The 15,427-nt window shown below is 44.1% G+C and overlaps 1 protein-coding gene across 1 annotated transcript; it reads right to left on the reverse strand.

Moving 5' to 3' along the window:
• Window positions 1-7,755: 7,755 nt before the first annotated feature.
• On the reverse strand, window positions 7,756-11,147 carry LOC109881990 (transcription factor SOX-4-like). The gene has a single exon (XM_020474090.2). It carries the CDS (start codon window positions 10,609-10,611, stop codon window positions 9,454-9,456), a length of 1,158 nt encoding a protein of 385 aa, XP_020329679.1. The 5' UTR covers window positions 10,612-11,147; the 3' UTR covers window positions 7,756-9,453.
• Window positions 11,148-15,427: the final 4,280 nt, after the last annotated feature.

The raw sequence follows: 15,427 nt of genomic DNA on the forward strand, positions 1-15,427 counted from the left end.
TAAATACAGTCTGTGCTGCCTGTTACTTATTAAAAACAATCTGTGTAATGACCATAGGGATCTGGCCATAGCGATCTGGTCATAGGGATGTGGTCATAGGGATGTGGTCATAGGGATCTGGTCATAGGGATGTGGCCATAGGGATCTGGTCATAGGCATCTGGTCATAGGGATGTGGTCATAGGGATCTGGTCATAGGGATGTGGCGAGGGGTATCTGGTCATAGGGATCTGGTCATAGGGATGTGGTCATAGGGATCTGGTCATGGGGATCTGGTCATAGGGATCTGGTCATAGGGATCTGGTCATGGGGATCTGGTCATAGGGATCTGGTCATAGGGATCTGGCCATAGGGATGTGGTCATAGGGATCTGGTAATAGGGATCTGGTCATAGGGATCTGGTCATGGGGATCTGGTAATAGGGATCTGGTCATAGGGATCTGGTCATGGGGATCTGGTCATAGGGATCTGGTCATAGGGATCTGGCCATAGGGATGTGGTCATAGGGATCTGGTCATGGGGATCTGGTCATAGGGATCTGGTCATAGGGATCTGGTCATAGGGATCTGGCCATAGGGATCTGGTCATAGGGATCTGGTCATATGGATCTGGTCATATGGATTTGGCCATAGGGATCTGGTCATAGGGATCTGGCCGTAGGGATCTGGTCGTAGGGATCTGGTCGTAGGGATCTGGTCGTAGGGATCTGGCCGTAGGGATCTGGCCGTAGGGATCTGGTCATAGGGATCTGGCCATAGGGATCTGGTCATAGGGATCAGACCATAGGGTTCTGACCATAGGGATCTGGTCATAGGGATCTGGTCATAAGGATCTGGTCATGGGGATCTGGTCATAAGGATCTGGTCATAGGGATCTGGTCATAAGGATCTGGTCATGGGGATCTGGTCATAGGGATCTGGTCATAGTGATCTGGCTATAGGTATCTGGTCATAGGGATCTGGTCATAGGGATCTGGTCATGGGGATCTGGTCATAAGGATCTGGTCATAGGGATCTGGTCATAAGGATCTGGTCATGGGGATCTGGTCATAGGGATCTGGTCATAGTGATCTGGTCATAGGGATCTGGCTATAGGGATCTGGTCATAGGGATCTGGTCATAGGGATCTGGCTATAGGGATCTGGTCATAGGGATCTGGTCATAGGGATCTGGCTAAAGGGATCTGGTCATAGGGATCTGGTCATAGGGATCAGACCATAGGGTTCTGACCATAGGGATCTGGTCATAGGGATCTGGTCATAAGGATCTGGTCATGGGGATCTGGTCATAAGGATCTGGTCATAGGGATCTGGTCATAAGGATATGGTCATGGGGATCTGGTCATAGGGATCTGGTCATAGTGATCTGGCTATAGGGATCTGGTCATAGGGATCTGGACATAGGGATCTGGTCATGGGGATCTGGTCATAAGGATCTGGTCATGGGGATCTGGTCATAGGGATCTGGTCATAGGGATCTGGCTATAGGGATCTGGTCATAGGGATCTGGTCATAGGGATCTGGCTATAGGGATCTGGTCATAGGGATCTGGTCATAGGGATCTGGTCATAAGGATCTGGTCATAAGGATCTGGTCATAGGGATCTGGTCATAAGGATCCGGTCATGGGGATCTGGTCATAAGGATCTGGTCATAGGGATCTGGTCATAAGGATCTGGTCATGGGGATTTGGTCATAGGGATCTGGCTATAGGGATCTGGTCATAGGGATCTGGTCATAGGGATCTGGTCATGGGGATCTGGTCATAAGGATCTGGTCATAGGATCTGGTCATAAGGATCTGGTCATGGGGATCCGGTCATAGGGATCTGGTCATAGGGATCTGGCTATAGGGATCTGGTCATAGGGATCTGGTCATAGGGATCTGCCTATAGGGATCTGGTCATAGGGATCTGGTCATAGGGATCTGGTCATAGGGATCTGGTCATAAGGATCTGGTCATAGGGATCTGGTCATAAGGATCTGGTCATAAGGATCTGGTCATGGGGATCTGGTCATAAGGATCTGGTCATAGTGATCTGGTCATAGGGATCTGGCTATAGGGATCTGGCCATAGGGATCTGGTCATAGAGATCTGGTCATAGGGATCTGGTCATAAGGATCTGGTCATAGGGATCTGGTCATAAGGATCTGGTCATAAGGATCTGGTCATGGGGATCTGGTCATAAGGATCTGGTCATAGTGATCTGGTCATAGGGATCTGGCTATAGGGATCTGGCCATAGGGATCTGGTCATAGTGATCTGGTCATAGGGATCTGGCTATAGGGATCTGGCCATAGGGATCTGGCCATAGGGATCTGGTCATAGAGATCTGGCTATAGGGATCTGGCCATAGGGATCTGGCCATAGGGATCTGGTCATAGAGATCTGGTCATAGAGATCTGGTCATAGGGATCTGGCTATAGGGATCTGGCCATAGGGATCTGGTCATAGAGATCTGGTCATAAGGATCTGGCTATAGGGATCTGGCCATAGGGATCTGGCCATAGGGATCTGGCTATAGGGATCTGGCTATAGGGATCTGGCCATAGGGATCTGGTCATAGAGATACCCTCTCTATCCTCAACAAGTTTTAAAGTAGCTACAAATAATAAAATGTCAAAAACAAATTCTATGAAATAGTTTCAACGGTATTGACGGTAATTGAAAAAACATCCCGTGTCTTTTTCCAAATAACTCAGTATAGGGTATATTCCCTTGTTTTTGAACAGCAAAATACTGTTAGTGATCCCCTCTAGAGTAACATTAGTGCATCATGTGGTAGAAAATAAATAACCATGCTAGTTAAACAGCTAATTGTTTCAATAAACCTTCAAAATACCTTAATGAATCCACACTAAATAGTATACCTCTGTGAAGGTCTCTCTCCTTATTCAACTGTCTCTGTCCCTAACCCTGAATGAATCCACACTAAATAGTATACCTCTGTGAAGGTCTCTCTCCTTATTCAACTGTCTCTGTCCCTAACCCTTAATGAATCCACACTAAATAGTATACCTCTGTGAAGGTCTCTCTCCTTATTCAACTGTCTCTGTCCCTAACCCTTAATGAATCCACACTAAATAGTATACCTCTGTGAAGGTCTCTCTCCTTATTCAACTGTCTCTGTCTGTCTCTGTCATTAGATTCAGGAGATAAATGAATGAATCCAGAAGGAATGAATTGAATTTAGGAGGCTGAAGGCAGTTTCTGGCTCAATCCACTAGAATAGACAGAACACACCCACCCAATTACAGACAGACAGAACACACACACCCAGTTACAGACAGACAGACAGACAGACAGACAGACAGACAGACAGACAGACAGACAGACAGACAGACAGACAGACAGACAGGCAGGCAGGCAGGCAGGCAGGCAGGCAGACAGACACAGACCCTCCGCCATCCCCTCCCCCCAATCAAGTCATGCCTAGAGGAAAGTCTGGCACCCCTCCCCCATCCCAAAGAGCTGTCTGTGCCCATCACACACACACACGCACACACACACACGCACACACGCACACACACACACACACACACAGAAATGGGGTCCCCAGTGAATTGTGCGTGGCCTCCTTGGTCTTGGATACAGTGTTGCCATGGTAGCCATGTTTTCTCCACATGGAAAATCAGAGAGAAGAGAGAGAATCCACTCCTATTGATGTAGGGTTAGGGAATCAGAGAGGGGAGAGAGGATCCACTCCTCTTGATGTAGGGTTAGGGAATCAGAGAGGGGAGAGAGGATCCACTCCTATTGATGTAGGGTTAGGGAATCAGAGAGGGGAGAGAGGATCCACTCCTATTGATGTAGGGTTAGGGAATCAGAGAGGGGAGAGAGGATCCACTCCTATTGATGTAGGGTTAGGGAATCAGAGAGGGGAGAGAGAATCCACTCCTATTGATGTAGGGTTAGGGAATCAGAGAGGGGAGAGAGGATCCACTCCTATTGATGTAGGGTTAGGGAATCAGAGAGGGGAGAGAGGATCCACTCCTATTGATGTAGGGTTAGGGAATCAGAGAGGGGAGAGAGGATCCACTCCTATTGATGTAGGGTTAGGGAATCAGAGAGGGGAGAGAGGATCCACTCCTATTGATGTAGCGTTAGGGAATCAGAGATGATCCACTCCTATTGATGTAGCTTTAGGGAATCAGAGAGGGGAGAGAGGATCCACTCCTATTGATGTAGGATTATGGAATCAGAGAGGGGAGAGAGGATCCACTCCTATTGATGTAGGGTTAGGGAATCAGAGAGGGGAGAGAGAATCCACTCCTATTGATGTAGGGTTAGGGAATCAGAGAGGGGAGAGAGGATCCACTCCTATTGATGTAGGGTTAGGGAATCAGAGAGAGGATCCACTCCTATTGTTGTAGGGTTAGGGAATCAGAGAGAGGATCCACTCCTATTGTTGTAGGGTTAGGGAATCAGAGAGAGGATCCACTCCTATTAATTTAAGGCGTAATACTGGATTCAGCTTAACACAGACATGTACTGGCACACAAACAAACCTCCTGTTCTCCTCTAAGAGTAGGAAATCATTTGTGTATCCAGTTGTTCTTCATTTAATACTTCTAGTTTGGACTGTGATGATGTCATGGTTCCAGAGCTCAGTCGGGAATGGTTCTGGAACACCAACGAAAAAGTGTCACAGGAAGGAAGTTTGTATGTGGCTTCAAACCCAATCACCGCAATCTAAATTTCATTGACAGAACAAACAAACAAACAAACAAACAAACAAAAAATGTTTGTGGTTCTAAATAAATAGTTTAGTAGGTCAAAAATATGGGAAACATCCATTTTGCTTGAGACCATGCTGTAGGTCATGTAAGGTCATTTTTTACATGTAATATATTCTGTAGACTTCACAGGACAAATGTTGCTCTACGGTTTTGTAACGAAACAAAGGTGTGGTTGAATTTGTTCTGCCACGGTGTCTTCTCATTGTCTCGTCCTTTAGGCCTATATATCACAGTGTCTTCTTATTGTCTCAGCCTTTAGTCCCTATATATCACAGTGTCTTCTTATTGTCTCAGCCTTTAGTCCCTATATATCACAGTGTCTTCTTATTGTCTCAGCCTTTAGTCCCTATATATCACAGTGTCTTCTTATTGTCTCAGCCTTTAGTCCCTATATATCACAGTGTCTTCTTATTGTCTCAGCCTTTAGTCCCTATATATCACAGTGTCTTCTTATTGTCTCAGCCTTTAGTCCCTATATATCACAGTGTCTTCTTATTGTCTCAGCCTTTAGGCCTCTATATATCACAGTGTCTTCTTATTGTCTCAGCCTTTAGTCCCTATATATCACAGTGTCTTCTTATTGTCTCAGCCTTTAGTCCCTATATATCACAGTGTCTTCTTATTGTCTCAGCCTTTAGTCCCTATATATCACAGTGTCTTCTTATTGTCTCAGCCTTTAGTCCCTATATATCACAGTGTCTTCTTATTGTCTCAGCCTTTAGTCCCTATATATCACAGTGTCTTCTTATTGTCTCAGCCTTTAGTCCCTATATATCACAGTGTCTTCTTATTGTCTCAGCCTTTAGTCCCTATATATCACAGTGTCTTCTTATTGTCTCAGCCTTTAGTCCCTATATATCACAGTGTCTTCTTATTGTCTCAGCCTTTAGTCCCTATATATCACAGTGTCTTCTTATTGTCTCAGCCTTTAGGCCTCTATATATCACAGTGTCTTCTTATTGTCTCAGCCTTTAGTCCCTATATATCACAGTGTCTTCTTATTGTCTCAGCCTTTAGTCCCTATATATCACAGTGTCTTCTTATTGTCTCAGCCTTTAGTCCCTATATATCACAGTGTCTTCTTATTGTCTCAGCCTTTAGTCCCTATATATCACAGTGTCTTCTTATTGTCTCAGCCTTTAGTCCCTATACATCACAGTGTCTTCTTATTGTCTCAGCCTTTAGTCCCTATATATCACAGTGTCTTCTTATTGTCTCAGCCTTTAGTCCCTATATATCACAGTGTCTTCTTATTGTCTCAGCCTTTAGTCCCTATATATCACAGTGTCTTCTTATTGTCTCAGCCTTTAGTCCCTATATATCACAGTGTCTTCTTATTGTCTCAGCCTTTAGGCCTCTATATATCACAGTGTCTATATATCACGGTGTCTATATATCACAGTGTCTCTATATCACAGTGTCTCTATATCACAGTGTCTATATATCACAGTGTCTCTATATCACAGTGTCTATATATCACAGTGTCTCTATATCACAGTGTCTCTATATCACAGTGTATATATTTCACAGTGTCTATATATCACAGTGTCTCTATATCACAGTGTCTCTATATCACAGTGTCTATATATCACAGTGTCTCTATATCACAGTGTCTCTATATCACAGTGCCTCTATATCACAGTGTCTCTATATCACAGTGTCTATATATCACAGTGTCTCTATATCACAGTGTCTCTATATCACAGTGTCTCTATATCACAGTGTATATATTTCACAGTGTCTATATATCACAGTGTCTCTATATCACAGTGTCTCTATATCACAGTGTCTATATATCACAGTGTCTCTATATCACAGTGTCTCTATATCACAGTGCCTCTATATCACAGTGTCTATATATCACAGTGTCTCTATATCACAGTGTCTATATATCACAGTGTCTCTATACCACAGTGTCTATCACAGTGTCTCTATATCACAGTGTCTATATATCACAGTGTCTCTATATCACAGTGTCTATATATCACAGTGTCTCTATATCACAGTGTCTATATATCACGGTGTCTATATATCACAGTGTCTATATATCACAGTGTCAGGGCAGATGAATTGCCAGGTTATAGAGTAAACAATACAGTTATCACAACACACCGGTTGAACTAAGGTGTTTTCCCCCTGGCTTGGCTTCCCCTGTGATTGGAACCCGAACACTGTTACTGCCATCAAATCAACACAAAGAGATTCAGTTCCAGCTGATTTTATTTCCTTCTTGAAAAAACAAAAACAAACGAACAAACGAACAAACAAATAAACATTTTCTGTACAGAGGTCTGAGGCAGTCGTTGACCCGATTGGCTGGCGTTGAATTCTATATTCAAATGAGTTATGGTATGATTGGAGGAAACATGATCATACACACATCATATTGCACAAATGAAGAAAAAAAAGAAAGAAAAAGTTATAAAGAAAGACATTCCTGGACCAATCATCTTTAACATCAGAATGTCGAAAGATGGCAATTTTAGTGCCTGTCGTTGACCGTTATTCATAAATCATAAACACAATCTTATCTGCCTTATAATACAGTCAATAAACATAAATATCTTCAATTGATATTATTATTATTTTTTATCTTAAAACACAACAGCTATACATATACCTGAATCTGAAATACGAATGCTAATTTGCCATGCCATAATATAGGAAAACAATTTGCTAGTAAGTAAGCCAACAGGTAGAAAGAAAACCTTACTAAATATTCTTATTATGCAATTGCACAATGATAGACAATCAAAGCACTCCCTCCATCTCCCCCAACTCCCTCCACCTCCCTCCATCTCCCTCCACCTCCCTCCATCTCCCTCCACCTCCCTCCATCTCCCTCCACCTCCCTCCATCTCCCTCCACCTCCCTCCACCTCCCCCAACTCCCTCCACCTCCCTCCATCTCCTCCACCTCCCTCCACCTCCCTCCATCTCCCTCCACCTCCCTCCACCTCCCTCCATCTCCCCCAACTCCCTCCATCTCCTCCACCTCCATCCACCTCCCTCCATCTCCCTCCACCTCCCTCCATCTCCCTCCACCTCCCTCCATCTCCCTCCACCTCCCTCCACCTCCCTCCATCTCCATCCACCTCCCTCCATCTCCATCCACCTCCCTCTGACTCAAATAGGCATTTAGAATGAGTGAGTGTCACATTCCATCCAGTGGTTTCAAATGGTTTCAAACATATCACCATAAAAGCATACAGATGTTTTCTCTCAATCGAACAGCATCTCTATCTCTCTCTTTAACAGTTCTGATATAGCCTGTGTACCAGTCTGTTTGTGCCATCATTGCCACTCCTTTTTGCAAGGTCTTTAACATGACAGAGCAAACAGAATGGGTCCAGGTTATCCAAACCCACTGCAGAAACGCAGTCACTGAGTGGAGATGGTGCTCCAGTGGTGTGAGAGTTTGTTTACTCGGCTGGTGAAATATAGACACTGTGCCTTTAAGAAGCATGTGGCGTGATACTATCAAGCGTAAACCTAGTATACGGAGCCGATTGTGTGACAACGGACCCTCTGGCTTCGAAGATAAGGGAAACCATCCAAAAAATCCACCGGCATCCACTCTTTAGATCTTCTACAAAAATACACGTATAGAAAATGACACACTGAGTTCTCCTTTAAAAAGTGAGAGATATTAACATTCAAATAAGATACACGTCTAGCCCTCCCGCGGAGGGATACAGACAGGTGCATGGCATACACATAAACGAGACCTATTATACGATAACAATACTTCAAAGTATAAAACAACAACGGCTGGTATAAATACATCGATATAAAAAACGTCATCTGATATAGAACAACTACAAAGTCAGAAGCACTAGGAGTTGCGCAGGAAGGGAAATGGTCCTGAAATGTGCATTGAGAGCGTAAAAGTTTTCAGACAAAAGATTCTGAGTTTTAAGTTGTTAATTAAAAGTCCTGCCGTTGAGAGGAAAGCTGGTGATTGTGAACTGTGTTCTGTGGTTACACACACACACACGCGCGCGCGCGCACACACACACTCAGCGCTGTAATCACATTGCGATAAACATTATTATTTCAGGTTCATCACTAAAATTGAACAATCCTCCCCAAGGAGCGCGTGCGTGCTGTTATCATTATTATTCTAAGTTTCAGAAAGAAAAACAAACCTGAATATTAACTCCATAAACACCATCAACACAGGCGGGTAAATAACCAGACTGGGTCACTTATAAAACCGTCAACCCCCTTGCAACGTCAAGCTCTCCAAAAATGTACTTTATTCATACAGTCATCATCACCATCAGGCAGAAAAAACGTCCTTCTGCGGCCCGGTTGAATGCTTCCGTTCAGTAAGTCCGTCTGTGTGTCACTCCTAAACAGAGGCGGGATCAAAGGGAGTAAGAAAGTATTTCTCCCGTCTCCAAATGCAAGCTAAGCACTTTATTTCCGTCTGGTCTGCGCACGAGGCAGCAATGCGCCCATGCCTGTCCCAATCCGTGTCTATGATCCCTGTCAATACGCACACACCATGCTTGAATAACCTAAACACATGTCCTTCAAATTAGGCTATTCTTTTCCGAAACCGCAGGGGAATTATTTTGTGCACGTTTCACTCCCCATTAATCTGAAAGAATGTCTGAAGATTCTCACTCACAGGGTTTTAGTTTTGCGCGAGGCGGGGGTTCTCTTTCCCTTATTTTCTCTGTGGGTTTTATTTTCTCTCCTCCTCTCTGCCGCTTAGTAGGTGAAGACCAGGTTGGAGATGGTGGACTCCAGCCAGTCTCCCGAGATCATCTCGCTGACTTCTGGGGTGCAGTAGTCGGGGAAGTCAAAGTGAGATCCCGCCCCGCACTCCCCGAAGCTCCAGTCCAGATCCCTGTCCAGCTCCGACACACATGGCCCCATGCTGCCCAGAGACATGCTCTTAAACCCAGGGCTCGGCTGTAGCTCGAACCGCTCATCCTCCTGCTCTTCATCCGAGGAAGAAGAGAGGGAGGAGGCAGAGGAGTGAGAGGCAGACGGGGTTGGAGAGGACGCACGTGTATACCTGAGGCGGGCCTTTGATGATGAGGATGATGAAGGGTTAGTGGAGCGCGCTTTGCTAGTCCCCGTCACCTGGTCATCGTACAGGCTCATCGGGTCACTGGACTCAGCCGAGCTGCTCAGGGCAGGACTGCCCGGGACTCCCACAGAGGGTGGCCCGCTGTCCAAGCTCCCTCCTCCGCCAAACACGTGGTCGCGCCTCGTTTGCTTGTCTGGTATCTGTCGGGCGCTAGTCACTGACCTGGATTTGTAGAGTGTATGGTGATCCGCAGAAGACGCACACTCCGGCCCCTGGGTAGCCAGCTTGGCGCTCCCCTGTCCCTGCTTGTGCGCTCTGCTGGCCCCCATAGATCCAGAGCTTTTTTTCAAGGGGGATTTTGAGCCCCCGCTCCTATCCGCTCCTTTCTCCCCTCTCTCTCCCCGCTCTGTCTTGGTACTGGGTGTCTTAACCTTCTTCCTTGGCCGGTACTTGTAGTCAGGGTAGTCGGCCATGTGCTTGAGCCTCAGCCGCTCTGCTTCCCGGATGAAGGGGATCTTGTCCGTGTCTTTGAGCAGCTTCCAGCGCTTGCCCAGCCTCTTGGAGATCTCGGCGTTGTGCATGTCCGGACTCTGCTCCATGATCTTTCTCCTCTCGATCTGAGACCACACCATAAATGCGTTCATCGGTCTCTTGATGTGTCCTGTGGGGGTTTTACACCAGGCGACGTTGCCTCGCTCCCTTCCGTTGGAGGATAGCGGAGACCCGGGAGTCGGGGACGGGTCCATGTCCAAGTCCATATCCCCGGTATCGGTGGAGTCGCCGCCGGGAGAGAAGGGATCCGTGCTCTCTGCGTGGCTAATGTGCTGGACCATCGTTTCCCTTTCTTTCCTTCTCTGTCTCTCGGTTAAACAGGAAACCAAAAAATGTTTTAAGTGCTATTCAGAATTATGTCGTTATGGTGTGAAGTGCGTAAAAGTAGCCAATGTTCTAGCATCAGAGTTTTGTTTCAGTCAGTCAATAAATATATGTTTGTGTAACCACACAGACCGAATGTGTAAAAGTTTTAGCAGGTCTCCTTTCTCTTTCTTCGCAGTACTCTGTCTGATCAGTCCGTTTTGGAGACACTGTGTACTTAGTCTCCGGTGCGCGGATATTTTCCAAAAGACGCACGAAATAACAAGTTCAAACGTCAACGTTCTGCACTCAAACGTTCAACTTCCAGTGCGACTGAAAACTCGCCCTGTGATACCAAGAACACTTCGCTGCTGAAAACAACTCCGTAACTTTCCTATGAGATGTTTAATATCGCTGTCTGCACAGCTCGCCTGAGCAGTAAGAGAACCATGTGGAAGAATGGAAGTGTCGCACTTTTTCATAGTCCCCTTTTTCCTTATCGTTCTGCCAGTATACTGTAAACATACCGTTCAACGCCACACACTTTTATATCCCCTCCCGAGAAATAAAAGCCATTCTAAACAGCCAATCACGCGCTGTCTCTATCCTGTTTTTGGCCAAAACCACTCCCCGCCGGCGTCCATTGGCTGAATAAACAGTGTAATAATAATCGGAGTGTGCAATGAGCGTTCGTGTATCTGACCTCATTTCTGTCTGACTGTCTGAACCGCTGGTCTGAAGCGAACTGAGAGGCAGATATTTGCAGTCGTTTCTCTGCCGCCTTTCTCAATAATAAGACCCATGCTTTACACATACACACGCATTAGTTCAATGTAATGCGGATTCTGGATTTAGGTCGTGTAATATGAATTACATAAACAAGAAAAGAAAGTAAACAATGTCAGTCAATATAATTTAATTAATTACTATTAAACCGAAGCCAGTCTTAACAGTGATGGAACATTATTAGATAATAGACATTTTTTTTAAATTAACAGATATTCGTTTAAGGAACCTATTTCTAAATAAATCCCATAAAAGTACCAATTAGATAAATCACAAGAGAAATATCCATATTGATTGTTGATCTAACATCTTGGTTATTGTTTGTGAGCACATGGTCCCTATAGCATGCAATACCATCCGCGCATAGCGTAGTTGTTATTGTCTCTCTCATCTCTGCGTTCTTGCTGGTTCGGCGGCAGACAGCAGATTCTGCCCACGGGTATAGCCCCCCAGAGTGTCTCTGTCCTGCGCAACGGAGGCCCTGACACCCCGGCGAGGCTGCAGTCAGTCCTTGTTTTTACATCGGTCGTGCGTTCCACAGAGTGATGCAGCATCGCTAGATGTCAGCGTAGAGCCAGAGAGAAAAATGATTCATGTTTTCATCATAAGTGTGATGCATTTGTGTGTGTGTGTGTTTTGTATTGTGTGTGTGTGCGCACGGCAAGCTCATACATAAATCACACATCTTAATATGAGTTCCTTGTCACCCTGTCATCATCGCGATGCGTTAACTAGTTTTGTTTTTCTCTCATCAAGGATATTTACACCCATCTTCTTCTCTTTTTTTTTGACAGTTTAAGGTCCTACCGATTTTATTTAGATATTATATTTATTTAAAATATACAATCCTAGTGTGTGAGAGTTGATTCCTTATGTGGTTACTCAGCAAGATACCTGAGTGGTGTGTCATCATTCATTGTCTTGTTTACTCCAAAGCTGCTCTGACCGTTCTGGCACACGCCTCTCCAGATACAGGAACTGGAATGGCTGAGATATACCTGTATGTTTGCGCGGGCTTCTACTCTGATATCGTTGCTGTATTGATTCGTCGATCACGTAGTGATTGTACGCGCATATAACCCACCATTCTCAGCAATAAGACGATATTAATACACGAGTCTTATCAAACAGAGGACCCTCTATCTCAACGCGTTTTTTGGAAACAGCAATGACACAGAGATAGATTTTCACTTCCTGCTTATAAGAACACAAACATACTGCGCACCTGTTGCCAGTTTAAGGGTAACTGATGGGTGTTTACCGAACAGTCAAACACACCCTATTCTAACGAAGTGGTTAACACACGCGCGCGCACACACACACGATACACCAGCCTTAGCTATTTAACTACGACAGTCACACCAGGACCTGCCAGGTTATTCACCAAGCTTGTACAGCACCTGGTGAAATGAACACCTGGCTTTTGAAACCTGTTTAACAAATACTATTGCCTGGCTCCCAAATAGCGTCCTATTCTCTACATGGTAAGTCATAATATAGTAGAGACAGTAGATCTCGCTGGTCTGTCATAATTTAAATGAGAGTCAATCTAGCAGGTCTGTCATAACATAGTAGAGACAGTAGATCTCGCTGGTCTGTCATAATTTAAATGAGAGTCAATCTAGCAGGTCTGTCATAACATAGTAGAGACAGTAGATCTCGCTGGTCTGTCATAATTTAAATGAGAGTCAATCTAGCAGGTCTGTCATAACATAGTAGAGACAGTAGATTTCGCTGGTCTGTCATAATTTAAATGAGAGTCAATCTAGCAGGTCTGTCATAATAAAATAGAGACATTAGATCTAGCTGGTCTGTTGTAATATAATAGAGACAGTAGATATAGCTGGTCTGTTGTAATATAATAGAGACATAGAGACAGTAGATCTAGCTGGTCTGTCATAATATAATAGAGACAGTAGATATAGCTGGTCTGTTGTAATATAATAGAGACATAGAGACAGTAGATCTAGCTGGTCTGTCATAATATAAGAGAGACAGTAGATCTAGCTGGTCTGTCATAATATAATAGAGACAGTAGATCTAGCTGGTCTGTCATATTATAATAGAGACAGTAGATCTAGCTGGTCTGTTGTAATATAATAGAGACATAGAGACAGTAGATCTAGCTGGCCTGTCATAATATAATAGAGACAGTAGATCTAGCTGGTCTGTTGTAATATAATAGAGACAGTAGATCTAGCTGGTCTGTTGTAATATAATAGAGACATAGAGACAGTAGATCTAGCTGGCCTGTCATAATATAATAGAGACAGTAGATATAGCTGGTCTGTTGTAATATAATAGAGACATAGAGACAGTAGATCTAGCTGGCCTGTCATAATAAAATAGAGACATTAGATCTAGCTGGTCTGTTGTAATATAATAGAGACATAGAGACAGTAGATCTAGCTGGCCTGTCATAATATAATAGAGACAGTAGATATAGCTGGTCTGTTGTAATATAATAGAGACATAGAGACAGTAGATCTAGCTGGCCTGTCATAATAAAATAGAGACATTAGATCTAGCTGGTCTGTTGTAATATAATAGAGACAGTAGATCTAGCTGGTCTGTTGTAATATAATAGAGACAGTAGATCTAGCTGGTCTGTCATAATAAAATAGAGACATTAGATCTAGCTGGTCTGTTGTAATATAATAGAGACATTGAGACAGTAGATCTAGCTGGTCTGTCATAATATAATAGAGACAGTAGATATAGCTGGTCTGTTGTAATATAATGGAGACATAGAGACAGTAGATCTAGCTGGTCTGTCATAATAACATAGAGACATTAGATCTAGCTGGTCTGTTGTAATATAATAGAGACATAGAAACAGTAGATCTAGCTGGTCTGTCATAATATAATAGAGACAGTAGATATAGCTGGTCTGTTGTAATATAATAGAGACATAGAGACAGTAGATATAGCTGGTCTGTTGTAAGATCATAGAGACAGTAGATCTGTCTGGTCTGTCATAATATAAGAGAGACAGTAGTCTGTCATAATATAATAGAGACAGTAGATATAGCTGGTCTGTTGTAATATAATAGAGACATAGAGACAGTAGATCTAGCTGGTCTGTCATAATATAATAGAGACAGTAGATATAGCTGGTCTGTTGTAATATAATAGAGACAGTAGATCTAGCTGGTCTGTCATAATATAGTGCACTACTTTTGACTGGGGCTCATAGGTAGTGCACTATGTAGGGAATAGGGTTGTATTTGGGACTGACACGTCTACCATACACTGGACTGAGTTTGTTGTTATTCTCCGTGAGTAGCCTACACAGCCAATCGGTGAACGACAGTCACTTCTATGCTGGGCTGCCCAACTGCACGATTCCCATGGACAGTTAGATAGACAGAGTTACTCATTAAATAGGTTTCCTGTCCCTCTTAACTGCCTGGGATTGACCCGGCCAATTTGACCTAAGGTCGTACACAATGGGGCCTTTGAGTGTGTGCCTGCGTGCGTGTGTGTGTGTGTGTGTATATGTCTCTGTGTGTGTGTGTCTCTGTGTGTGTATGTTTATGTGTGCAATGTGTGTGTGTGTGTGTGTGTGTGTTATACTCTTTAACTGAGTGAAGGGGGGATCATGATGGTTCAGACTTTGATATGCTGGGAAAACCAAAACTCAGTTTCAACATGTTCATTCAACAACGTCCTGCCTTATCAGTGCTCTGAGTCAGAGACCGACTGCTCTGTCTGATGTATAAAGGTGGAAGACAGCACAGTTCTCCACGCGCTGTTACTGTTACCAAATGTTCAAATAAAGGATCCTTCCTTCCTTCAGAAATAAATAAATATAGGACGGAGAACAAAGGAGACAGAGGGAGATCATAGTGAGGAAGGAGTCGGAGGGAGATCACAGAGAGGAAGGAGACAGAGGGAGATCAGACAGAAAGGAGAGAGAGGGAGATCACAGAAAGGAAGGAGACAGAGGGAGATCAGAGAACGGAGGAGACAGAGGGAGATCAGAGAACGGAGGAGACAGAGGGAGAT

Source organism: Oncorhynchus kisutch, linkage group LG14, assembly GCF_002021735.2.
Source record: "Oncorhynchus kisutch isolate 150728-3 linkage group LG14, Okis_V2, whole genome shotgun sequence".
Taxonomy (NCBI): domain Eukaryota; kingdom Metazoa; phylum Chordata; class Actinopteri; order Salmoniformes; family Salmonidae; genus Oncorhynchus; species Oncorhynchus kisutch.

Bases quoted from the DNA above. Each gene is read 5' to 3' on its own strand.
- LOC109881990 (XM_020474090.2), bottom strand. From the start codon at position 10,611: ATGGTCCAGCACATTAGCCACGCAGAGAGCACGGATCCCTTCTCTCCC.